This window comes from Gopherus evgoodei, unplaced genomic scaffold (genome assembly GCF_007399415.2).
Source record: "Gopherus evgoodei ecotype Sinaloan lineage unplaced genomic scaffold, rGopEvg1_v1.p scaffold_34_arrow_ctg1, whole genome shotgun sequence".
In the NCBI taxonomy this organism is placed as follows: domain Eukaryota; kingdom Metazoa; phylum Chordata; order Testudines; family Testudinidae; genus Gopherus; species Gopherus evgoodei.
The window spans coordinates 660,789-685,148 of record NW_022060016.1 but is presented as its reverse complement, the minus strand read 5'-3'; the positions used below and the strand labels follow the sequence as shown (position 1 = coordinate 685,148).

The following is a 24,360-nucleotide window of genomic DNA, read 5'->3' as shown; positions in this document are numbered from 1 at the left end:
AGCGTTTACATGGTGCTGTGCAGGAGCCTCACAAAATTATAACATTTGGGCCAAGTGGTTGGAGCGGAGGGGGCTGGAAGTCAGAACGCCTGGGTTCTGTTCCCAGCTCTGGAAAGGGAGTGGTGCCTAATGGTTGGAGCAGGAGGGCTGGAAGTCAGGACACCTGGGTTCTGTTCCCAGCTCTGGAAAGGGAGTGGTGCCTAATGGTTGGAGCAGGGGGCTGGAAGTCAGGACACCTGGGTTCTGTTCCCAAGTCTGGAAAGGGAGTGGTGCCTAATGGTTGGAGCAGGGGGGCTGGAAGTCAGGACACCTGGGTTCTGTTCCCAACTCTGGAAAGGGAGTGGTGCCTAATGGTTGGAGCAGGGGGACTGGAAGGCCCTCAGGACTCCTGGGTACATTCTCAGCCCTGCCATTGACTGGCTGTTCGACCTTGCGGTAGAGAGCCTGGCTGTTAAGGTCTGGGGCTCCAGTTGTGTTGGGATTAATTGGGGAAGGGGAGGTCTGTTACAGAGAAAAGGCTCGACCGTGAGTCCCCAAGCAAATCCATGGATGAAGGCTCCAGCTCCCAGCTGCAGGAGTAAAAAATTATTTAAACCACAAAATGTGAGCTGGCTCCTCAGCTGCTGCCACCTCCCTGAATCAGAGGAGCACGGGACTGCAAGGGGCTCCTGCCATATCACCCCAGTCAGACACCAGTCAAGCTCCATCCTCCAGTCAGTTTGGTTCTTTGCCCCTCACTGCTGCTATCTGGAGACTGTTCCCTCCTCAGAGGGCTGGACACCTGCTTCTCATCTCCAGCCTCCTGCCTTCATTTCCAATGGAAAGCAACCCAAACCCCTCTTGGGGCTGGTCTACACTGAAAACTTATCTCAGCATGGCCACGTGTGAAAAACCCGCACCCCTGGGAGACCTAGTCCAGTAGACCTCTCCCCTAGTGTAGACAGTGCTAGCTCAAGGGAAAAATTCTTCCAAGCTACCGCCTCTGGGGGAGGTGAATTGACTACAGTGACTGGAGAACCCCTCCCATTTTAAGTATAGACATAGCCTCAACCTGCCGTTTGCCAGGCGAAACAAGCTCTCTCCCTCCTCTCAAGAGATCGGCTCTTCAGTCCCCTGATCATCCTCTTTCTTCTGCACCGGTTCCCATTTGAATCCATCTTTCTTGAGCATGGGGGACCAGAACTGAATCCAGTATTTTAGATGACCTCATCTGGAACTCCGGCTCCAGTTCTGGAACACTGGTACAATGGAACTCTGGTTCCAATTCTGGAACACTGGTACAATGGAACAGTGGTGCAATTCTGGAACACTGATACAATTCTGGAACATTGCTACAATGGAACTCTGGTACAATTCTGGAACACTGATACAGTTCTGGAACACTGGTACAATGGAACACTGATACAATTCTGGAACACCGGTACAATGAAACTCTGGCTCCAATTCTGGAACACTGATACAATTCTGGAACACTGATACAAAGGAACACTGGTAAAGTTCTGGAACACTGATACAATTCTGGAACACTGGTACAATGGAACAGTGGTGCAATTCTGGAACACTGATACAATTCTGGAACACTGGTACAATGGAACAGTGGTGCAATTTTGGAACACTGGTACAATGGAACTCTGGTGCAATTCTGGAACACAGATACAAAAGAACACTGGGTACAATTCTGGAACACTGGTACAATGGAACAGTGGTGCAATTCTGGAACACTGATACAATTTTGGAACACTGGTACAATGGAACACTGATACAATTCTGGAACACCGATACAGTGGAACTCTGGCTCCAATTCTGGAACACTGGTACAATGGAACACTGGTACAATTCTGGAACTCTGGTACAATTCTGGAACACCTGGCTCCTCATCTGGCACACTGGTACAATGAAGCAGTGACATGTTACACTAGCTGAGGAGACTGTTGCTTGTTCCAAATCATCGCCACAGAGATATTTCGAAAGAGCTGTTTGGAAAGATTTTGCAGCCTCTCTCTTTCTCTCTCTCCACTTTCAGTTTCTTGCGCGATCCTCTGGGCTGTCTACGTCACGGAAGAGGAGATGATTGTGCTTCTGGTGGAAGGGAAGAAAAAGAGCAGCAAGTCCAATTACTACATCATGGCCTACGATCAAGGTCGGTCTGTCGCTCTGGACCGATACAAGTGTAAAGCCAGCTGCTGTGAATCAGCGTCCTTCCATCGAAGTCCGTGGAGCGACGCTGAGGTTCACGTTCTGCGAATCAGGTCCCTAAGTGGGCTGTGTTGGGGGGCGCAGTGGGGGCAGAATGTGTTGTCAGATCCTGCTAGCCCCTGTGCTCAGCAGGGAAGGGCCTCAGGAGGGAGTTAGCTCGCAGAAGGTGTTGGTTTATCTCGGGTGCGAGAGTGATGATCTAATAATTGGATCATGGAGGAGAAGTGAATGGCTCTGGGTCTGCCTTTGCCCAGCCCAGGTCAGTAGCAAATGAAAATGATTACTATCTAATGAATGGCTAGGGGCGTGGGGTCCTGAGAGGGGGTTGTCAGGGGACAGGGAGCGGGTGGGTTGGATGGGTCAGGAGTTCTGAGAGGGGCTGTCAGGGGGTGGGAAGTGGAAGAGGGCAGAGAGGGGGCAGAGGCCAGGCTGTTCAGGGAGGTGCAGTCTTCCCTACCCGGCCCTTTTGCAACCCCAATGCAGCCCTCGGGCCAAAAAGTTTGCCCACCCTTGAGCTAAATGCAAGAAAGATTCTGATTCTGTGGTAACGGGGGCCAGGTATGTACAAAGATTTAACAGGGTGAGTTCACGTAATAAACAGACACGGCTGTAACTCGTCATTCCCCTGTCTGTTTGCTTGTAGTTAATGGAGATTTCTGGATGTTGTACTCCATCCCTCGCTTCATACCCAAAGGTAAGAGCCCACCTGGAACATTCTAACAGGCTTTGATGGGAGAGGCAGAGAGATCCTGGTAGACACCATAGATTGGAAAGTGCGGCCGGCTCTTCCAGTCCATACCTCCCGCAAACCCAGAGCATGATTGTTCCCTGCAGGGCTCTGCCCAGCCTCTCTCTCAGTGCCTTTCTCTCAGTCTACCTGGCTTTGAAGGGGAGAAGATCACAGCACGCTGGGGAATTTTTGGAGTGAGACAGCGGGATCCACATGGAGAGTTGGTGCACGGCAGGCTGGTGTGGGGTAGATTTACACCGTAAGCTGTCTGTTTGTATCCGACAAGCCTTGGTTAAAGCGCATTAAACCCCTGCGTGGATGCTCTGATTCAGAGTAAAAGTGGCCTTCGTTTGGATTCACTGAACTCACTTCCAAAGTGAAATTAGAGTCAGACCTGGTCTACACTTCAAATTTTGCTCAATAGCTATGGCGCTCTGAGATGTGAAGAAATAAACTACTATTGTCCCCATAGTGTAGATGTGGCCTCATTTTAATTCAGATTAAGAGCATCCACACAGGGGCTTAATGCATTTTAACTAATTCACATTAGAAGTTAATTTGGATTAACTTTCCCGATTGTCCCCATGTAGACAAGCAGAAAAAGGCACTCTTATTCTAGAATGAGTGTCCATGGGGAAATTGACCAGAATTAGCTATTGCAAAATAGCTACCATGTATAGACAAGCCCTTCATCTCCCGCACTGATTATCCCACCTCTACAGGTCTAGTTCACCACTGCATTACTCCTGCTTTACACCACGTTGACAAAGCTCCACTTGTGCAAACCAGGAGCAACACAGCGATGAATCAGAGCCAACATAGCTACTCGCTTTTGGGTCACAGACCCTAGATTGTGAGCTCTCTGGGCAAGCATTGTCTTCTCTGGGCAAACATTGTCTTCTCTGTTACATGACTGTGCAGCCTCTAGCACAGTGTGACCCTGATCTCATGGGCAGTTCTTAGGTGCTTCTGTAACAGGAATAATGTTGCTTCTTTGACCTGAGTATTAGCCTTGCAGAGCTCATTATGAGGAGAAATCGACGCTATGAATCAGGTATGTTCTCAGTGCAACCTTGTCTGTTTACAAAGTGTCCACAAAGGCTTGTTTCCCTGAGCACAGGTGAAACAGACAGCAGCAGGCAGTTTGCCTTGATCCAAAATCCACACATCTGCCCCTCCAGCGGGCTCTGTGCCCAGGAATCAGTGTCTCTCTGCTTCCTCCTAATGTTCATGACCACAAGTGCTTTGCTCAGTTTTCTCCTCCAACACACAGACTGCAAACTAATCTCCTAGCCCTTGCCTTGGCAGCTAGGTGAGAGGCGCCCCGCCTCTGACCTGCCCCATGGCTTGGGCAGTCCCTTCTTGTTTGTAGCTGTCTGTTACTTAAAGAGACTCAACTGCTGCGTCCGTTGGGTCTGAAAGACTGCTTGGCTCCCCTGTTCACTTTAATGAGGCCCAGGTTTGTCTTTAGATCAAGGCCTTACCCCATGCCAGCCATTACCATCTTTCAGCGTAACAATACCCCGGAAATCTCCTTGCAGCCTGATCCTTTTCTTTTGCTGCTCTTCTCTGAACTCCGACCTCGCGGCTCCTACAGAAGACCCACTCGGACCAGGTTTCCCCCACTTTCCTTTGCAGACACTGATAAAGGATTTGTGATGTTGCTGGGACTGGAAGAATTACACGGATTCCCCGCTGGATCCCAAGGGGGCTGTCCTATAACCCATTCAGCACAATCTTCTACATCTGGGGCAATGTTATTTTACAAAGGTGAGAACAAAGTCTGTATCGATCTCTGGTTTTCGGGGAGGCACTGATGAGTTGGTTCTACACTTTGCTTGTTACCAGGCATGATTTAACAAAGGGGTAGGCAACCTATGGCACATACGCTGAAGATGGCATGCGAGCTGATTTTTCAGTGGCACTCACACTGCCCGGGTCCTGGCCACCGGTCTAGGGGGCTCTGCATTTGAATTTAATTTTAAATTAAGTTTCTTAAACATTTTAAAACCTTATGTACTGACATGCAACAATAGTTTAGTTATATATTATAGACTTATAGAGAGAGACCTTCTTAAAATGTTAAATGACCGGCACAGGAAACCTTAAATTAGAGTGATAAATGAAGACTCAGCACAGCACTGCTGAAAGGTTGCCCGACCCCTGGTTGTAACAGATTTAACAGATTCCTTCAGGTTACATCAGCGGCCCTTTCGCCTGGGCTAATTCAGTCTGCCTACCTTTCGTTCCTTTCCTATTTATATTTGTCATTATAGGTTATTGTGATGTCTTCTGAACCTAACTCACTTTTTAGAGTTGAACTCGCAACTCAGGTATATTTATAGGCCCAGTTATTACAACCTGCACATTTCACATGCATTAGGGAGTAGATGCACATGGACCCAGCTTCAGGACTAAGGTGTTAGGTGGGGCCTCAGAATTACAGCTCACACCAGCAGTGCGAAGTGGGTAAGTCGAATGCCACGCTTGGTCCTTCAGATGAGACATTTTAAAAACCAAGGCTGAGATTTTCGAGAGATGGGTGATTGCAGGGGCCCGGCCGGAGGCACTATAAAGAGGTCTGATTTTCAGACAGTGACGAACTCCCTCTCCCCCACGTTTGCTTTGAAAATCAGCCCCCAAACAGGGGCACTCAAAATCACTATTTCAAAGAATCGTGACACAAAGCTCTGGACCCAATTCTGATCTCAACTGCATCAGTCCGTGAGATCCCTCCGGATTTGCACAGCACCCTGAGGATGAAATTCACCTCCCATGCAGAGAGTCAGCACAAAGCATGTACCACACTTCCAATACAGCTGGAATGGAATTCATGCCCTACCCGAGGCTTTTGCCGGCTCGAGGGGCAGGTTTCACCCTGCGGCGCATGGCAGAGCTGTGGGGGGAACTACACGACCATTGCAAAACAATCAGCTAATTGTGAAGGTTCCAGATGTGGCATTACAGCCAATACAAATGGAACAGATCAGGGGACAGACCGGAGGAGCCACTGTCAGCTAGGAGAGCCAGAGCCAGAGCCAGTGCCAAATGTAAAGGTTTTACTACCAGGCTTTTCATCCTCAGGGAGAGACTGAAAGGGGAACAAAAGCAGTGGAGTGTAATGTTTCCCGCTTCCCTTGTGCTTTCCTTGCAGCTACGACCTGGTTAATTACATTCATCTCTCCGACTTCCCCCAGCGATCCCCCATCAGCTACTTCATTCTGTCGTATGTAGGGGAATTCGTGTGTGTGACAGTCTCGGAGGAGGTACGGTGGCGTGAGTGGGTGGATCAGGCAGGCACATCGTTCGACTGGCTGCAGCATCGTGCCCTGGGGTCTCTTCCTGACTGTGCCCCAGATTAAGCTGGGTGACTGGCATGAATCATGTCACCTCGTTGTGTCATAGGGTATACATGGCAACTACACCCCTGCAGCTGGCCCGGGCCAGCTGATTTGGGCTCTCGGGTCTCGGGCTGGTTCACTGCTGTGTAGATGTCTGGACTCAGGCTGGAGCCAGCTCTGTAGAACCCTGTGAGGTGAGAGAGTCCCAGAGCCTGAGCCCAGAAGTCTACGCTGCAATGTGTGCAGTGTACACTGCAGAGGCAGTGTATGCTGCCTGTGTGCCCGAGTCGGCTGGCACAGGACAGCTCCAGGTTTTATTTTGCTGTGTAGATGTACTCTCAGTTTCCTCGTCTGTAAAATGGGGATAATGGTACTGCCCTGCCTTGAGATCTGCTGATGAATAGTGGTCAGCAATGTCATGGATGGCTGCCTTTTTGTGTAGTGTCTTTCATCTGAGGATCTCAGGGCGCTATTCAGCCACTAACGCTGCCTCCTAACCTGTCCGAGGGGCTGCTAAATATTCTTATCCCCTGTACCAGTGCTTAAAGTGAGGCAGAGAGAGAGCAAAGGCCTTGCACGACAGAGGGCACACAGAACCCAGGAGTCCTGCGGGGGGCTGTGCTCACCATTAGACCACACTCAAGAGGAACTCCGTGCTGGCTGGGCAAACCCTGTATAAACAGCTGCCACGCTCCATCCCTGCAGAGCTGCCTGCATCTTGGCAGTGGGGATGTAGCAGCTCCTTGGGAAAGTCCCCGCCAGCAACACCTTCCGAGACTTCTTCTCCCTTCGTCTGCTCTTCACATCCGGCTCCATTTGGCTTTCCAGATCTGGTTTTCTGTGGAAGGCAGCTCGGTCGTCGTTCGGCTTTACCCCTCCGAACCCTGGGACATGTTCTTCAGTCTCCAGCTAATGAGAGGGTCGAAGGACTTTAGCTTCAACGAGACCTTTGTGAGCCTCTTCTTTAACAAGGAGGGGCTGCAGCAGGTGAGCCCGGGCAGCAGGAGTCACAGATGCAGGGGTGGGTGGCGTGGTGGTGGTTAATGGTCTCTAGAAGTTTGAATCTAGCCCTGGTCTATAGTGCTGGGAAGCCGTTGACAGCTGCTGACTGGCCAGTGGATTAATGAGCCATCTCAGCCCAGTTTCCAGGGCCAAGCAGCCACAGGAGAATTGGCCCCCTCATTAGCAAACACCATAGAGATCGAGCTTCCCCCAGGTTACGTCTGAAACACGGTGGTGGTGAGTGTGGGGCACCTGCTCTGGGCACAGAGAGAGGCCTTCATGCTTCCACTGTCAGGGCCTTATCCTGATCCCACAGTGGAGTAATTCCATTTACATGAGTGGGGCTATTCCTGGTTCGCACCCATGTGAATGAGATCAGAAACAGGAGGCGCCTGCAATGCTCACGCAAGGGAGAGCTAGCAAGGGGCGTGGCCACACAGGTTAGGGCCATGACTGATCTGGAAACCAAATGCCGTCCCATTTCCACACAGTTCTGAGCCCTGATTCCCACTTGGATGGATCCAGGGAGCCTCACACCAGCACCTGCCCTGTGCAGCCACAAAACCCTCCAGCACATAAGAACCAGAACCGCCCTCCTTCCTACCCACAGTTCAACCGTAAATCGTCAGGCGCAGTTAGGTCTGTTGGTATTTAACACGGCAGCACATGCTCCCTGGGCAGTGCTGAGCATACTTCGCTCCTGCTCTAGATGAAGAAAATGACCCCCAACCATGGGGGCTGTTTAGGGTGACCAGATGTCCCGATTTTGTAGGGACAGTCCCGATTTTTGGGTCTTTTTCTTACATAGGCTCCTATTACCCCCCATCTCCGTCCTGATTTTTCACATTTTCTGTCTGGTCACCCTAGGGCTGTTACTGCTTCTGACCTGAGCAGCCAGACGAAAAGTCCAGGTCTCCTGGCTTCTTCCGATTAGCAGGAGAAATTGGTGCTAGTCAAGTTTTGTCTTTGCAGCCAGTTCGTTCATTTGCACAGAATGCACCAAGGCCTCGTTTCCTTGGACACCGTGGGAATGAGCTTCTTTCCAGCCTGCACCCGGTTCCTGGGAGTGTTCTCTCAGGGCCCCGTCACCAGCTTGTTCCGGTCCACCTGGCTTTCTCCCACTGCGCAGCTCTTCTCCTGGGCCTCTCTCATGCCCACACAGAGCAAAGCCCTGGCCCCTGCATTCGAAACTACTCTGCCTTGGGCCACATGATTCAGGTTCTCTTCAGCTTTTCCATGGGTGCTACTACTTATTTCTTTATTTATTTGGAGTGGTGATTCACTGTTACCCCCGAGAGCGGCAGTCACAGGCCAGGACCAGAACAAAAAGCCCAAAGAGCTTACAGAAAACAAGAGGCAACCTGCCGGTGTTAGTTTCAGCAGCTGGGTGACAATGGCTTCTTTCCACTTCTCCTGAATAGCAGGGGTTGAACTCCACCTGTCCCCTGTATTTTCTGCTCTTGCCTCCCCTTTCAGCTGGTTTACATCCCGGATGGACACGGGGAGGGAAAGCTGATCAAGAGGAACTTCCCTCTCCATTATATATTGTCGTACCGGCACCTCATCATCCATCAATACCATTGGCTGTATTTAGAGTGAGTAGTGGCAGAGGACGGGCAATGGTGGGAAAGACGGTTCCAACACTTCTGGTGCAGACAGAGCCGGCTCCAGTTCCTGGGGCCGCTCCAATGCCCCCCAGCGGGGCTGTGGCTGCCTGTACCAAGGCTGAGCTGTCAACTGGGTCTAAGTAATAATTCCTAGATCTCAAAGCATTTTACAAAGGAGAGCACTCTCCTTACCCTGTTTTACAGAGTGGAAACCGAGGCACGGTGCAGGGCTGGGACGAGTCCACAGTCACCCAGCAAAGCAGCAGCAGATCCGGGAATAGAAACCAGATCTCCCAAGCATAGGAGCCAACTCTGTGGGTGCTCCAGCCATGGGGAAAAAATGGTGTTTGCTGCCCTTTGGCAGGCCCCCGCTGATCAGTGCCTCCCTCTCCCTCCTCGCGCCTCCCATCCCGCTGAGATCAGCTGTTTTGAGGCATGCAGGAGGCTTGGGGAGGGAGGAGGAGGAGCAAGGGCATGGTGCACTGGAGGAAGGATGTGGAGCCAGAGTGGGAGTGGAGCCGGGACAGGAAGAGGTGGGGCGAGAGTGGTGCCGGGGTGGGAAGATGCTGGGTGGGGTCAGGGCCTTGGAGGAAGGGGTGCAGTGGGGGCAGGGCCGGGGGCAGAGCCAGGGGTCAAGCACCCTCCGGCACATTAAAAAGTCAGCAACTATGCTCCCAAGTCCAAAACCAATACTCTATCTGCTAGGCAGCACTGTGTCCCTCGTATTGAGATCCTAGGGGCCTGATTCTGCCTTGTGCTCAGCACCTGGGAGTGGTCCTGAGGAGCGCAGAGTGCTCAGATCCAGGCAGGATCTGGCCCTATACACGTCAGGCCAGATCACAGGTGCAGCACTCCACCTCAAGATCTCCAAGGCAGCCTCACGGCCTCTTCTGTGTTTAGCCCTGATCCTGCAACTCCCCTTAGCTATTAGTAGTATAGGACACATGACGCACAGAAGAAAGATCCTGATTCCATCCAGCACACAGGCTCCGCCTCACCGCGCAGTCCACTGCAACATTCCAGAGCACTGCCAACCTTGTGATGAACCAGTGCATTTCGGTGCCAACCCACACTCACTTCCTGTCTCCCCGTTTCTCCCTTAGAGATTCTCAGTATATCAAGTTCTTCCATCCCTGCTCCTTCTCGGTCATGCGCCTCGAGGACCTCCCAGCCCCTCAGCGCTTCACCCGGATGGAGCACTACTGCACCGAGCCGCCGGAGGTCATGGACAGAACAGGCTTCCACAACAACGTGTCTCTGGCTGTATACCAGGGACTGATCTTCCAGCTGCTCTGGCTGCACGCGGACTATAGCAGGGTGATTTCTTCTCGTCAGCTCTCAGCTGCATTACGGTGATAGGCTGGGAGGAAAGTACATTGTACCCACCGCGCTAGGTAGGAAGGTTGGGAGTTCTGAGTTTGGGGCAGCGCTAGTGCCGTCCACACAGGGAGTGAGGAATTATAACTGCCTTGCTCAGGAATGTGGACTTTCCCACAAGTAACAGATTATCCAAGAAAGATGCGGATTATCCACACCAGGAACATGTGCTTTTCAGATGAGAAAATCTTGTGTTTTCAGATGACTTGTAATTTAGCAAGCCCTTTTTTTATTTTTATTTTTTAGCCTTATGCTGACCCAGTCCATGACCCAACTTGGCGCTGGTGGAAAAACAGAAAGCAATACGGAGTAAGAAAAGATTCTGAACATTTCTTTTCGACAGAAAACCCAACCAATCAAATTAAAAGAGATCTGGATACATTCATGGAGGTTAAGTTCGTTAATGGCTATTAGCCAGGATGGATAAGGAATGGTGTCCCTAGCCTCTGTTTGTCAGAAGGTGCAGATGGATGGCAGGAGAGAGATCACTTGATCATTGCCTGTTAGGTTCACTCCCTCTGGGGCACCTGGCATTGGCCACTGTCAGCAGACAGGATACTGAGCTGGATGGGCCTTTGGTCTGACCCAGTACGGCCGTTCTTATGTTCTAAGGGTGTTGGTTCCTTGTCTAAATCGTGTTATATTCTTTTAGAAACAGATCTGTAACCTCCGATAGCCTGGACAGATCTTAGTTCAAGTACCTCCAGCCTGTCTCCATACATTCCCACTGCAGTTACACAGTCTTTCTCCTTCACTTCCTGTCCCAGACGGTTGCAGTTAAACAGCTGCTGAGTTCCTCCCCAGAGGTGGGACAGAGAAGGTAGATTGGCCATGTCTCAAAAACAGTTCTAATGAATAAGAACTTTTCTTGCCTGTGGTAGGGAGCCCTGAAAGGCAGAAGGTGGCAGACTTGGGCCAGTAGTTGCCATGGGCTGGAATAAATCTGTAATCTTCCAGAGGGAATGAATCAGCATTATGTATCTCTGACAGGAAGGAATTTCCCTTGAGGTCCCTGCCTCCTGGCTCCGCCACGGCCCTTGATCGCGGAGCTCCCTGTGGCTGCTGGGTTTGCAGTTGCATCAAGCCGGCCCTGGGTCTTGCTGGACAGACGCAAGGAGCTCTGGAGGCAGGAGGAGGAGACAGAAGCTTCAGCTGTGCGACTCGATGCAAGCTGAAGGTTGGGCCCGGCAGAAAGGCTGCCAGGAAGCCACAGCACATTGCTGAGCCTGTAGCAGGATTCGCTTGGAGACCAGCAGGGCTAATGGGTAGGCCATGACTCAACAGTCTCTCCACACCCAACATCCTGGGGCTGGGCTTGCATGATGGCCAGTGGGCCAGCTGCAGTCTGTTCCCTGGATGGACAGAATGGGGAAGGTGGGGGACCTGGGCCCTCCCTCTCCACCAGGTCTGGGCCCAGGGCCCAAGGGAGGGAGGTGTGGAGTGTCTTGATCACCTCTCCCTGGTACACCTGACCAGCCTTCAGAAAACGGCCATACTGCATCAGACCAAGGGTCCATCTAACCCAGTATCCTGTCTTCTGACAGTGGCCAGTGCCAGATGCGTCAGAGGCAATGAACAGAACAAGGCAATTATTGAGTGATTCATCCCCTGTCATCCACTCCCAGGTTCTGGCAGCTGGAGGTTTAGGGGCACCCAGAGCATGGGATTGTGTCCCTCACCATCTTGGCTAATAGCCTTGATGGACCTGTCCTCCGGGAACTGATCTCATTCTCTTTTGGGCTTCACAACATCCCCTGGCAATGAGTTCCACAGGTTGACTGGGCATTGGATGAAGTCCTTCGTTTTGTTAGTTGTAAATCTGATGCCTGTTAATTTCATCAGGTGACCCCTGGTTTATGTGTTCTGTGATGGGGTAAATAATACGTCCTTATTAACTTTCTCCACACCAGCCATGATTTTATAGACCGCTATCATATCCCCCCTCAGCCGTCTCTTTTCTAAGCTGAACGGCTCCAGTCTCTTTAATCTCTCCTCATCTGGAAGCCATTCCATCCCCCTGATCATTTTTGTTACCTGTACCTTTTCCAATTCTAATGTATCTTTTTTGAGATGGGGCAGCCAGAACTGCGCGCAGTTTTCAAGGGGTGGGTGCTGGGCTGCTCCTTACTTCCCCGCTCTTTCTGCAGTGGGGGGCACGGTGGCAGGCTTACCTCAGCAAAGAGTTCCCAATCAGTCTCAGCGACTCAGCTGACCAAACAAGTGTCCCCCTGCTCTCTTCCCTGTGTCCAGATAGGCTCCCTCAGCAAGGAATTGGGGGAGGGAAGAGGGCCGGGCCCCCACCCTCTTAGTTGGGGTCTTACCCACAATATCCAGCCCCTTGTGGATTGTTCTGTTCCCAGCAGCTGCAAACTGGCTTCCTCCTCCTAGACAACATCTCCTTCACTCTCCCCCTTGTTTGCCTGGCAGAGTCTCCTTTGGAGCAGATCATCCATTTGGAGCATGATCCACTGTGCTCCTTCACCCTCTTACTCTCCATGGCGGGGGGTCTCTAAACACCCCCCCCCCATGCCAAATGTGAGTCCCCTTTAGGGCTAAGCTCACTTTGCTTCTCAGGCCTTTCCTGGCCCCTTGCAGTGAGCGGAACTGCTGTTAGTTTGAAGCTGTGGCGTCTATCATCCACCAAGCCCCTGTACCACCAGCGATTCACATACCACAGCTTGGGGTCCCTTGCACCATGCCCCCGCCTCCTCCTCTTGGGAAATGGTGCAGGCAGTTGCTTGACCACGCTTTGGTTCGGCTATGAAATATATCCAAGAGCCCAAATCACCAGTCTCAGTCAGGGGGGTTGCGACAAGTCAATGAGAAGCTAGGGCAGGAAGAGAGGCTCAGTATGATCTCGGTCACCACAAAGCTGTCTTGGGCAGTGTTAAATTCCCCTTTCCAAAGTGACACCCCCAAAACGGTCCTGTTTGTACTCCACCTGTCAACAAGCATACGGCCCTGTGGATGTCATTTGAGGCTAGATTCACTCCATCGGCTTTCTGCCTGGGTTTCCTGGTACTATGGGGTACCCAGGGCTTACATTCCCATAGAATATTTCCTGGAGAGTCCCCCATGCCCCCCCATTTGGGACTCCGGGCTTCAGCTGCAGGGCAGGGTGCACCAGGGCTTGGGGCTTTTCTCTTTGTTCTGAACACATGCATGTCAGGTACCAAGGGGCGTGAAGGCATTTCCTCACCTTGTACCAGGGTATGTTATGTCCTTTGGGACATGCCGCGTCTGGCTGTGTGCAAATAACCTCCTGCCTGTTACTATGGGAAGAGGGAGACGAGGTAGGGGAGATGATCTCGTTTATTGGACCAACTCCCGTCGGTGAGAGAGACCCACTTTTGAGCTCACCCAGAGCTCTTCTTCAGGTCTGGAAACAGACTCAGAGTGTCACAGCTAAATGCACAGCGGAACAGATTGTTTAGCATAAGCAGTTAACACACATTTCAAGCAACCAACACCCACGTGTCCTGATCCTGACCGTTTTCCTATCGGCCTGCGCTGAAGTTTAATTCAGCTAACGCAAGGTGTTCTGGGAGCATCAGCGAGCAGGATTATAGAAAGACGTAGGCCAAATTAAGCCATGTCACTGCTCAAAATCTACACAATGTTATACTGATAGTGTGTGCTTAATGCATATGAATAGATTACGCTGGGTAGAGATTAAATCCGCCTCTCCTGTTTCAGGAGTATTTCTTTTACGTAGCGAGCAATGGCAACTCCTCTGGAGGCGTCTATGTCGACATGGAGGGCTACACGAAGATCTATGACCTGCAGCCCAATAACCAGCTGCCCAGCAAGATTTACCTGGACAAGAATAACGTCTTTTCTTTCTCAGTGTTCCTGAGCATCAGGTCAAAGGCACAAAGCAGTAAGAGAGGAGAGTCTTGGGAAAGGGATGTGAAAATAACAGGATTTTAACAGCTAGATGAATTTGCAGGAGATCAGAGGAGCCGGCGTCTGCTGAGTTAGAGCAGGGGGACTGGCCGTTGATGATAATAATAATAATACCTAGCACTTTTCATCCCTACACCTCAAAGTGCTTCACAAAGGAGGGCGGTAGCATTATCCCCATGTTCCAGATGGGGAAATTGAGGCACAGGGTGGGCAATCGACTTGCTCAAGGTTACCTCATAGAGCCCAGGTCTCCTGAGTCTCAGTCATGCCCTCTATCCCCTAGGCAAAACTATCTCCCATCAGAAGGGTTTCTATCCCCAGCTCTGGGAGGGGAGTTGGGTCTAGTGGTTAGAGCAGGGGGCTGGGAACCAGGAATCCTGGGTTCTGTTCCCAACTCTAGGAGGGGAGTGGGTCTAATGGGTTACAGCAGTGGGGACTAGGAATCAGGAGTCCCCTGTTTTATTCCCAGCTGTAGGAGGGAAGTGAGGTCTAGTGAAGAGAGCAGGATGTCCAGTTTGGCCAGCTGCCTATTGGCCTCTGCAAAGAGATCTGCTTTGACCTGGAGAGATCCACCTTGAAGGCGCGAGGAGCGTTACATCTTTGGCCTGTTTGATCCTCGCCCTGTTGAGGCCTGTTAGTGCTCATCGCTGTGATAGGGACAACAAACCTCCAGCTTAGGGTAGTGAGCAGCTGGTGACCAGATCTGTCACTACCCACCTGGGTGAGATTTGAACCTGTGACCTTCAAGCAAAAAGGTCCCTCTAATAGTTGCAAGCCTTCACCCTTAAGCCATGTACTGCCCTTGAAGATTGCTGATGTGTGGATCTGATGAGTATCTACCCAGAGAGCCTCTCTTCACTGGGTCAGTGATTGCATTATAGGTCAAAGGCCCCTGTGCAAATGCAGCTGATTGCCAATGGATCTGTTTATGGCTAGTGTGATTCAAGGTTTTTCTCTTCTGCCGCAGTGGAGGAAATGCTGGAAGAGAACTCTCTTGATTTTGTGTGGCTCACCGTTGTCTTAGCGCATCCGAGGTTTGTGGTTTCAGACCTCCACCGGCACTATCTGATGGGCCGGGGCTCCGTGCTGTATTTGGTGAGTACGCGGGGCCGGCTACTTTAGACGGGTCGGTAGTGCAAGGGTTCTGGTTTTGCAGCCATTTTGACGTATATCCACCCCAGCTGTCTTTCGGTGTTGGGATGGATTCAGCTACTCGGGTAGGTATCACTGGCAACGTTCAAGTGTCTTGCAAGCAGTCCTTCAAACCACTTCCATCCTGAACTGTAGCAGCCCTGCGTACCCGTCCAGTCCTAGATTTTAAAGCCAAAAGTACACTGTGACCATCTGGTCTGACCTCCTGTGTAACACAAGCGAGAGACACCTCTCGCCCCCAGTAATTAATGCACGAGCAAGCCCGTAACTTCTGTTTGAGATAGGGACAGGCATTTAGAAAGATATTCTTGACTGAAAATATCAGTGATGGAGAATCCACCACCTCCAAGGGGAGTTGTTCTAACAGTTGATTACACTGTTGAAAATTCACATCTCAACTTTAGTATCCGCATGCTGGTCCTTGCTCAACCTTCTTCTGCTAGATTAAAGAGTCATCTGCCATCAGAAATTTCTTCCCCAAATAAGGACTTATAGAGCATGTGATCAAGCCCTGGGCTGCACACACACTAACTCTGGCTGCAGACTTTTCAGCAAAATGGTTACTTGATGAAAAATGCCAGTTCCCTCCAAACTGAAGCACACGTCAATTTCCACCACCTTTCATTATGAGACACCCCGAAATGAAGTGTTGTAATAATATCTCAGCGTCCTGTTGCGACAGTTTCAGAACTGAATATTTCCATGGTTTGGGGGGGTTGCGATGTTTCAAAAGGGAATTCATTCTTTCGGTTTAAAAAAAAACACATTTAAGTAAAAAAAAATATTTTAAATGTCAAAATCGGAACGAACTGTTTTGATTTTATGGAAATGAAACATTTTGATCAAAATGAAATTTTGAATGTTTTCGGTTTAGTTCCGGAACGGCAAAATGGTTGAAATCATGGAACTTCCTGTAAACCTGAAATTCCTCTTCCCAACCAGTTCTCACTGAGGCAAACAGTCCCAGAGCTCTGCCCACGTCCTTCAGTCATCACCTGCTGCCAGCCCTGCTCTTCCACCCCCTTGCACAGCTCTGCCATTAGTCCTGGATCAATCCACAACAGAGCGATGCTGAAATGCTTCCACTGGGCCCTGTTCTCAGGGCTGCTCTGTCTCCTATGGAGCAGGGAATAGCCCCAACGCAGTGTGCTCTGACCACACCCTGATCCGCCCCCTGTCGGCCCTGGGGGGCAGGGAATAGCCCCAACGCAATGTGCTCTGACCACACTCCAATCCGCCCCCTGTCGGCCCTGGGGGGCAAGGGTTGTCACTCCTGAGAAACAAAAAACCAAACCCTTTCATCTGGGCCAATCCTGGGAGGACCCAGACAGGTGGCAGCCGTACTCTCCATCCACGCCACCAATCTCCCTATACTGGGGGCTGGGAGCAGGGAGTGTGCGGACCCCAAAGCGCAGCTCTGTGCCGGCCAGTAAAGGCGCCCTGCGTAGGGGGTGGGTCTCAGATTATTCCTGCTCACTTGAAGGCCCCTTTATGCTTCAAGAGAATCAAGGCCCCAGAGGTCGATAAACCTCTGACCTTTATTCAGGAGCCCAATCCTTCTCCCAGTGCCCAGAGGGAGTTGGATCAGGGCCTTTCTTCCTCAGTTACGGAGCCCGCCTGACCAGCACCCTGCAAATTCTCCCCACCAGGTGACCATCAGAGACACCGGCCAGTATCCGGAACAAGAGCTGAGTGGGACAAAACTTCTGAAGAGTTCAATGGCTTTAAAGGTAGCTCAAAGGCTGGACTGCCACCTAGCAAGGTAGTTGGAAGCGAGGCCAGAGCCACCATGTTATTAGCTCCTCAGCACAACTAGTTTCATTGGGCACGTCCCTGGGTGGTAACGGATGTCGTGCTGGGAAAATCGGCCAAAGGGGTTAACAGGGCGTCTAGGAGAGTTTTTCCTCGTTGTGCGGGAATAGGGGGCTGGGAGTGACACATCAGATCACAGGCCAGATAGCAGCGGATCACTCTGCAGATGGAATTACTTCCAAGCTGATTCATGTTCTCAAAACTGTTTTGGCCAGGCTGATATCCAGTGGAGCTGTATCAATTTATACCAGCTGGGGACCTGGCCCACTAGTTCTAGATAAAGACAGTGCTGTATGTCAGTGCAAGATACATCGGGCCAGATGTTGTGTATCGGCCACTGAGAGCCTCCCCAGAAGGGGGGCTCTCAGCTGTCAGGCCTGAGAGCAAGGGCTGTGGGCACGAGAGGGTGGCCAGCATAATCTAGAGCTGCCTCAGAGCGCCAGCCAGTGGTAGGATTGGGGCAAGCGGAAAGACAGAGGAGAGGACTTCCCCGCACACCCTGCACTGTGCACCGCAGGGCCCAGCCCAAAGATCTGGCCCTCTGATTCAAAGCAAACATGTTGACAACTCCCTGTGCCTGGAGGGAGAAGCTTCTGACAAATCTATAAGAGGAGGCCATTCAAAGTCCCTCTGTAACAAGCTCGTTAAATTAGGCCGAGTGACAGATTGCCTCACCACCTCAGCTGGAGATTGGATAGCACCCACGCTGGGACGAGTCTCTCCCTGAAGGTTCTGGTTTGATCCAACATCGGAGGAAGTCCATGAGACAGCCTCACCCCAGGGATGGGAGGTGGATAGACAGTGCGATTCTTGGGGAAGTACAGAAACAGAGCCAAGCCTCAAGACAACCTCGGTATAGGAGCAATTCACCCTCAGATCATTTGTGTGAGATCTGGCTATATAACATAGGTTTACACTGGCTCCCTTGCTCTCCACGCGAAGAGGTCTGATTCTGATCTGACACCAGATTGATCCTGATGTCACTGGAATTGCTCCTGATTTAAGCTGCCCTCAGAACCCCCGCTGCTGTAATGGCCACAGGGCTCTGTTAGTGCTCTGCCAATGCTGTCAATCCAGAGTAAATCCACTGACTTCCATGGATGATACTGGTGTACGTGGTGTAAGAACCTAGCCCTCGATACTTAGACATGGAGAAACGATTTTGGTGTCCCCTCTGCCCTGAGCGGTTAGCCCAAACCCGGGGGCTTGTGGCTTGTTTCCAGCAGAAGGAGAAATTGACAGTGGTGCAATCCTGTTTATTTACAAACGTCTACCAAGGTTCCTGGTGCCAGCCCAGTGCTCTGTCCACTAGGCCATGCTGCCGTCTAGGATCCAGCTAGGCCGGCCGCCATCATGGCTCCACAGGCTCTGTGCTATGCCCCAGCTTTTAACAGTCCCTTAGAGGACTCCCATCAGGGGGCCAGATGCCCAAAGGGTCTCATTCTGCCTTCAGTGGAGGCCACACAGCATCTGGATTCCAGCGCTCCTGCCTCACCACGGGAGCTCTGCTGGCAAGTCCAACTGAGGCTGACTCCTAGTCAGAGACTCATGTACTCTGCAGGGACCTGTGCATCTCGGCAGGTGCTCACAGTAATGCCAGGTGGCCTTTTCCAAGCAGAGCCGGGTTCATTAGCCACCCGGAACCCAGCACCGTTCAGTCTTTGGGTTACAAAGAAGCAGAGGTTGAGATATAGTCCATCCTGGCCAAGCCACAGCTCCCCTGAGCCATCCTCTCAGTCGCTGTTCCTTTGTCTGTCAGTCCCAGACTCACCCGCCTCTCCTATTGCAGCCTCCTGTCACCTCCTGGGCAATTGTCCTCCTGCAGGTCCCTGCTGAGTTCACAAATTCCACCTGCCTGACATCCCGGTTCCTAGGTGTTCAGTCCTTGGGGTTCCTCTTGTCCCTTCTCTATTGCTCTGGGTAGGGTTCAGCCCGTCCTTTAACAACCCCAGACAGGCATGTGAGACAAACACCGCCATGTCTCCAGCTCTGTCAGGTAAGTCCTTGCCGTGCACATTGCTGAGAACAGTATTTCAGAAGAGTCCCGCTTCATCACAGCCTGTGTCTGGCAGCGGCCAACAGCAGAGGAAGGTGTAGGAAACCAACACTAGCAGGCACAGGATAATCCAGGGGTCGGCAGCCTTTTAGAAGTGCTGTGCCAAGTCTTCATTTATTTACTGATTTAAAGTTTCGCATGCCAGTGATACATTTTAATGTTTTTAGAAGATCTCTTTCTCTAAGTCTGTAATATAGAACTAAACTATTGTTGTATATAAAGTAAACAAGGTTTTTTAATCATTTAAAAAGCTTCATTTAAAATTAAATTAAAATGCAGAGCCCCCATCCCCCGGACCAGTGGCCAGGACCCGGGCAGTGTGAGTGCCACTGAAAATCAGCTCGCGTGCTGCCTTTGGCACCCATGCCATAGGTTGCCTACCCCTGGGATAATCTGTCCCCCACATTAGGTCTCATGCTGACCCCTCGTCACTGGCAATTGGATTAAAGGTTTACTAGCCCTTTCTTCCAGATCTCTATTAGCATGAGCGATGATAACTCCGGGTGATCTTGTTATCCATATGTACGGCCAGTCTGGCTTAGCTCTTCTCCTCAATGACATCCTGTGGCAAGGAGTTCCACAGTCCGATTACAGTCCAGTGAAAGCCTCAGCTTCTTTCCTGCATTGAGATCTGCTCAGTTCAGGAGGATGGTGGCTATCGGGCTGCTTCTGTGGTTCTCTGCACCTGCACAGCTTCAGGCCCAGCGCAGGTCAGAGCAAGGATCTTGACGGTTCCCACCACGTATCACCATGTGTTACCTAGACCTTTCCTCCGGAGTATCAAGTAGTAGTGGACATGGCTGAGAGTGGGCTGGCTCCGTGGGCTGATCGGCCAGGGCAGCAGCCGGGATATAAGGCGAGATGGGCCGGTGATGTGATCAAACACAGCAGAAGGCAGGATCCCAGACTCCATGGGCCAATGGGCTGATCCAGCGGGACAAGGAGGTGGGATACAGGACTGGATGGCCCAGTGAGCTTTGACTCCTCTTGTCAGTGACAGGACGATGGACTTTTCATTTGTTTGGTCCTAACAGAAATTCATTTTCGATTTAAACATTCCAGGTTGTAAATTCGGCAACAAATTGTTACCACTACACGGCGTCCGGCCCCAAACTCCAGGTAACTATTGGGTCTGAACACCTGGGAAAGGCAGATTAATGAGACTCTATTAACATTTTGTTTGGGATAATGGAGCAATGACATCATCTAATTTGTCTATCCCCATACACCCCCTCTATCTATCTGTCTATCTATTCCCGTACACCCCCTCTATCTATCTATCTATCTATCTATCTATCTATCCATCCCCCTACACACCTCTATCTATCTATCCATCCCCACACACCCCCTCTATCTATCTATCTATTCCCATACACCCTCTCTATCTATCTATCCATCCATCCCCATACACCCCCTCTATCTAGCTATCTATCTATGCATCCATCCATCCCCGTACACCCCCTCTATCTATCATCTATCTATCTATGCATCCATCCATCCCCGTACACCCCCTCTATCTATCCCCACACACACTGTCTATCTATCCATCCCCATATACCCCCTCTATCTATCCATCCCCATACACCCACTCTATCTATCCATCCCCGTACACCACCACCCTCTATCTATCCCTATATACCCCCTCTATTTATCTATCCCCATACATCCCCTCTATCTAATCTAAATCTAATCTAAGATGCCCCAGCATTTAATTAACACAGAGTTAGGGTTGCCTAGTGCTGTCTCACGCTGTTTCCAAATGTGGATAGTAGCTAACCCCCCACCCCCTCCTGTGGTTCCCTTAACTCTGCCCCATTGGAGCAGGCAGTAGCCACTGGGAATGGGTCAGTATGGGGGTGGGTGGGGAGCGGTACCTTAATAAGCCGACATGAGCATTGGTTGTGTTGCAGTCCACGGGTTGGAACTCCTGCGTTTGGCTATACACATTAGACTCCCCACGACCATCCCTGGGGCACCTTACAAACGACAGAGTGCATGGGTGTGTCTTTTTCTTGCCCACTCCCCTCACCTGCAGGGCTATGCCATGGTGCCAATCTTCATTGGCTGCCCCCCGGGCAAGAGGCTGGCCTTCGACATCACCAGAACCCTGAAGTACACCACCAAACAGAACAAGCGGTACTTCGACTGCATCCACAAGAACCCAGAGCTGCCGTGTTTCTTCTTTAACGATGGTAAGGAGAGGCAGATGAAGGTGTCCGCACAGGGGGCCAGATCCTGGCTGAGGCCCAGAGATAGATTGAACAGGACCCTGCTTGTAAAACCCCACTTCGCTTCTCTGGCATGGACCCTCACTTGACCCTTTGGCAGTGGCAGCGGCTGCTGGCTGTCACTGCTGAGAGTCTGGGAGATTTGGGAGTAGACGTGAGGCGGGAGGGGATCCCTGCTAGATCCTGGCTTGATTCTGATCTGAGCCTTGATTCTTGGTTGTGATCCATGGCCTGACTGCGGATGTCCTGAGCTGCCCGGAAATCGTCCTCGGTTTGGCTATTCCAGTGTCTTAGAGTCGTGGGGCTGGACTCGGATGCGGCCTGCTGATCTCTGTGTTCTCAGAGCAGGGCCAGCTTTAGGCCTATTCCACCAATTCCCCCGAATTGGGCCCCATGCCTAAGAGGCCCTGCACCTAGTGAGAATCCCTTCCCTGGCTAGAGGCGCCTTTTTAATTTTTACTCACCTGGCGGCGCTTTGGGTCTTTGGCAGCGGGTCCTTCGCTTGCTCTGGGTCTTCGGCAGCATTTCAGCGGCGAGTCCTTCAGTGTCGCTGAAGACCTGGAGCGAATGAAGGACCCACCGCCGAAGTGCTGCCGAAGACTCGGAGCACCGTCTGGTGAGCACAAGCCCCATGTGTTTTTTTACATGTGTTTTCTTTAAGTCATCCCTGCCAGGGCACCATTGAAGCTGTTCGAATTGGGCCCCACACTTCCTAAAGCTGGCCCTGTCTCAGAGCCCTCCATGGAGCAAGGCCACCGCACCTTCCCCTTAGCCCAGTGGTTCTCTTCTCCAAACTGGCCAGGATCCAGCTGGGATCCGCCCCACTTCCCACCTAGCTGGGTTCCCCCCTTCCATTCCCATCCAGCTGGGATCTAGCGAGAACTCCCCCCCTTCCCCCAGACAGGATGTCGCCGGGATCCCCTTCCACTCAGCCATATGGGCCAGGCCGGATGGTCTCGCCCGTTTGATGCTGGTTTCTGACTCCAGGCAGCGACCCCTGGGGGATGTCATGCTCTCTGGGGAGAGGTGCATGGTTAAAATTATCAACTTTGATGTTCTTCTCTTTCCCACAGTATTTTACCCCTTCTTCTTGATCCAAGACATGGTGACGGGGGACTCAGGACCTTTCATGGGCAGGTGAGTGTTGGGCAGAGCCACTCCCTTGGCTTTAGCAAAACTCGCCCAGGGCTGGGAGACCAGGTGCGTGAGGTTGTGTCTTTTATGGCGAGTGGAAAAGACGAGCTTTTGGGCTTGTACGGAGCTCTGCTTCAGGCCCCTTCAGGAGCTCTGGGTAAACGCCAAAACTCGCCTCTCTCACCAGCAGAAGTTGGGCCAGTAAAAGATGCTGAGCCACTTGAGGGCAACAAAGACCCAGTAGGCATTACACCAGCGGTCGGCAACCTCTGGCACGCGGCTCGCCAAGGTAAGCACCCTAGCGGGCCGGGCCAGTTTGTTTTCCTGCTGCCTCTGCAGGTTGGGCCGATCGTGGCTCCCACTGGCCGCCGTTCGCAGGTTGGGCCGATCGCGGCTCCCACTGGCCGCCGTTCGCAGGTTGGGCCGATCGCGGCTCCCACTGGCCACAGTTCGCTGCTTCAGGCCAATGGGGGCAGTGGGAAGCCACAGCCAGCACATCCCTCGTCCTGCGTCGCTTCCTGCCGCCCCCATTGGCCTGGAGTGGCGAACCATGGCCAGTGGGAGCCGCCATCGGCTGAACCTGCAGACGCAGCAGGTAAACAAACTGGCCCGGCCCACCAGGGTGCTTACCCTGGCGAGCTGCGTGCCAGAGGGTGCCGACCCCTGTGTTACACTGAAGCTACTGGCCTTGCCCTTTGGGGTTGTAGCAACAGCCGTGAAGGCCTGGGGAGAGTGGGGTGAGGAAGGTTCCCCCCAACTGTTTGAGCCGCGTGGCTAGGAGGACCTGCCCCCTTAGCGAGGGTGTTTCTAACTGCTGATCCCACTGGGCTGGTTTTCACGGCAGCGTGTTCTTTGTTCCACTGTAGCTACATGCTGAGGATCATTGGCGGAGGGCCGTACTCGGAGAGCAGGATCCGCCTCTACAGCCCGAGCGAAATCCTCGACTATAACACGGCAAACGGCAGGTAGGACACAGCTACCCCCAACGGAGGTCTATAACCCCATGGCTGGTGTGGGGACAGTGACTGGGGAAGTGTTCTTTACCCCTTCACAGAGAGGGTCACCCAATGGGATTAACAGGCAGCAGGTTTATAACAAACGGAAGGAGGGATTTCTTCACCTCACGCACAGTCAACCTGTGGAACTCATTGCCAAGCACTGCACGGATCCTGACCGAGATCGGGCCCCTGCTGCCCCTTGCAGATATTACTTCTCACACTTTGCTTCTTCTACCTTTCCAGGAGCTGGGGCTGCTGCAGCTGGCCTGGCTGGGTTGCCCTCGACTCCTCCTTGGGTGGGGGATCGAACCGCGGAAGATCCAGGCTTAGGAGAATACAGCTGTTTAACCCAGGGCCTCCTAGCAGGGCAAGGCTGACAAGGATATGGGTATTAGCCAGAATCCCCCTTCTCACAGCTGGGGTTTTCCCCTTCCATCTAGCCAGGGTGGGTTTCAGCAAATCTCCTGACTGGGGAAGAGAGTTTCATGTCACTCATGTTCTAAATTTTTTCAGGTGGAAATGACTTTTTGTGGAGAATTGTTTAGTAAATTTAGGTCCCCAAAAAGGTTGCTTAAAAAAGGTTGAAATGGCCTTAAAATAGATGGATCTATGACTCTGGACACTTTCGCTCCCCAGCACACCGCTGAGTCTGATCTGGATGAGGGCTAATCACACAAAACCTGCCCTTACCGATCCTGAAGGCTTCAATGTCTTCTCCGGAACCGACTGTGGGATCAAGTAAGGAAATATTGGCGCTTTCCAGCCCCTTCCCTGCCATTCTCCACGAGGACCTTGCTTGTTCTCTTCTCATCCACTCCGAG

General features: G+C 51.8%; 1 protein-coding gene across 1 annotated transcript in view; it reads left to right on the top strand.

Annotated features, from left to right (window-relative positions):
- Positions 1-24,360, top strand: part of CATSPERG (cation channel sperm associated auxiliary subunit gamma) — a 43,215-nt gene that overhangs the window by 10,426 nt on the left and 8,429 nt on the right. Inside the window, exons 11-29 of the mRNA XM_030544335.1 lie at positions 2,024-2,347; positions 2,840-2,890; positions 4,235-4,238; positions 4,577-4,696; positions 6,081-6,192; positions 7,096-7,254; positions 8,746-8,864; positions 9,980-10,193; positions 10,500-10,562; positions 13,950-14,133; positions 15,127-15,254; positions 16,961-17,041; positions 18,913-19,043; positions 19,080-19,119; positions 20,242-20,298; positions 21,215-21,371; positions 22,481-22,544; positions 23,408-23,506; positions 24,176-24,277. Coding sequence (XP_030400195.1) covers positions 2,024-2,347; positions 2,840-2,890; positions 4,235-4,238; positions 4,577-4,696; positions 6,081-6,192; positions 7,096-7,254; positions 8,746-8,864; positions 9,980-10,193; positions 10,500-10,562; positions 13,950-14,133; positions 15,127-15,254; positions 16,961-17,041; positions 18,913-19,043; positions 19,080-19,119; positions 20,242-20,298; positions 21,215-21,371; positions 22,481-22,544; positions 23,408-23,506; positions 24,176-24,277 — 2,209 coding nt within the window. The remainder of the gene's footprint in view (positions 1-2,023; positions 2,348-2,839; positions 2,891-4,234; positions 4,239-4,576; positions 4,697-6,080; positions 6,193-7,095; positions 7,255-8,745; positions 8,865-9,979; positions 10,194-10,499; positions 10,563-13,949; positions 14,134-15,126; positions 15,255-16,960; positions 17,042-18,912; positions 19,044-19,079; positions 19,120-20,241; positions 20,299-21,214; positions 21,372-22,480; positions 22,545-23,407; positions 23,507-24,175; positions 24,278-24,360) is intronic.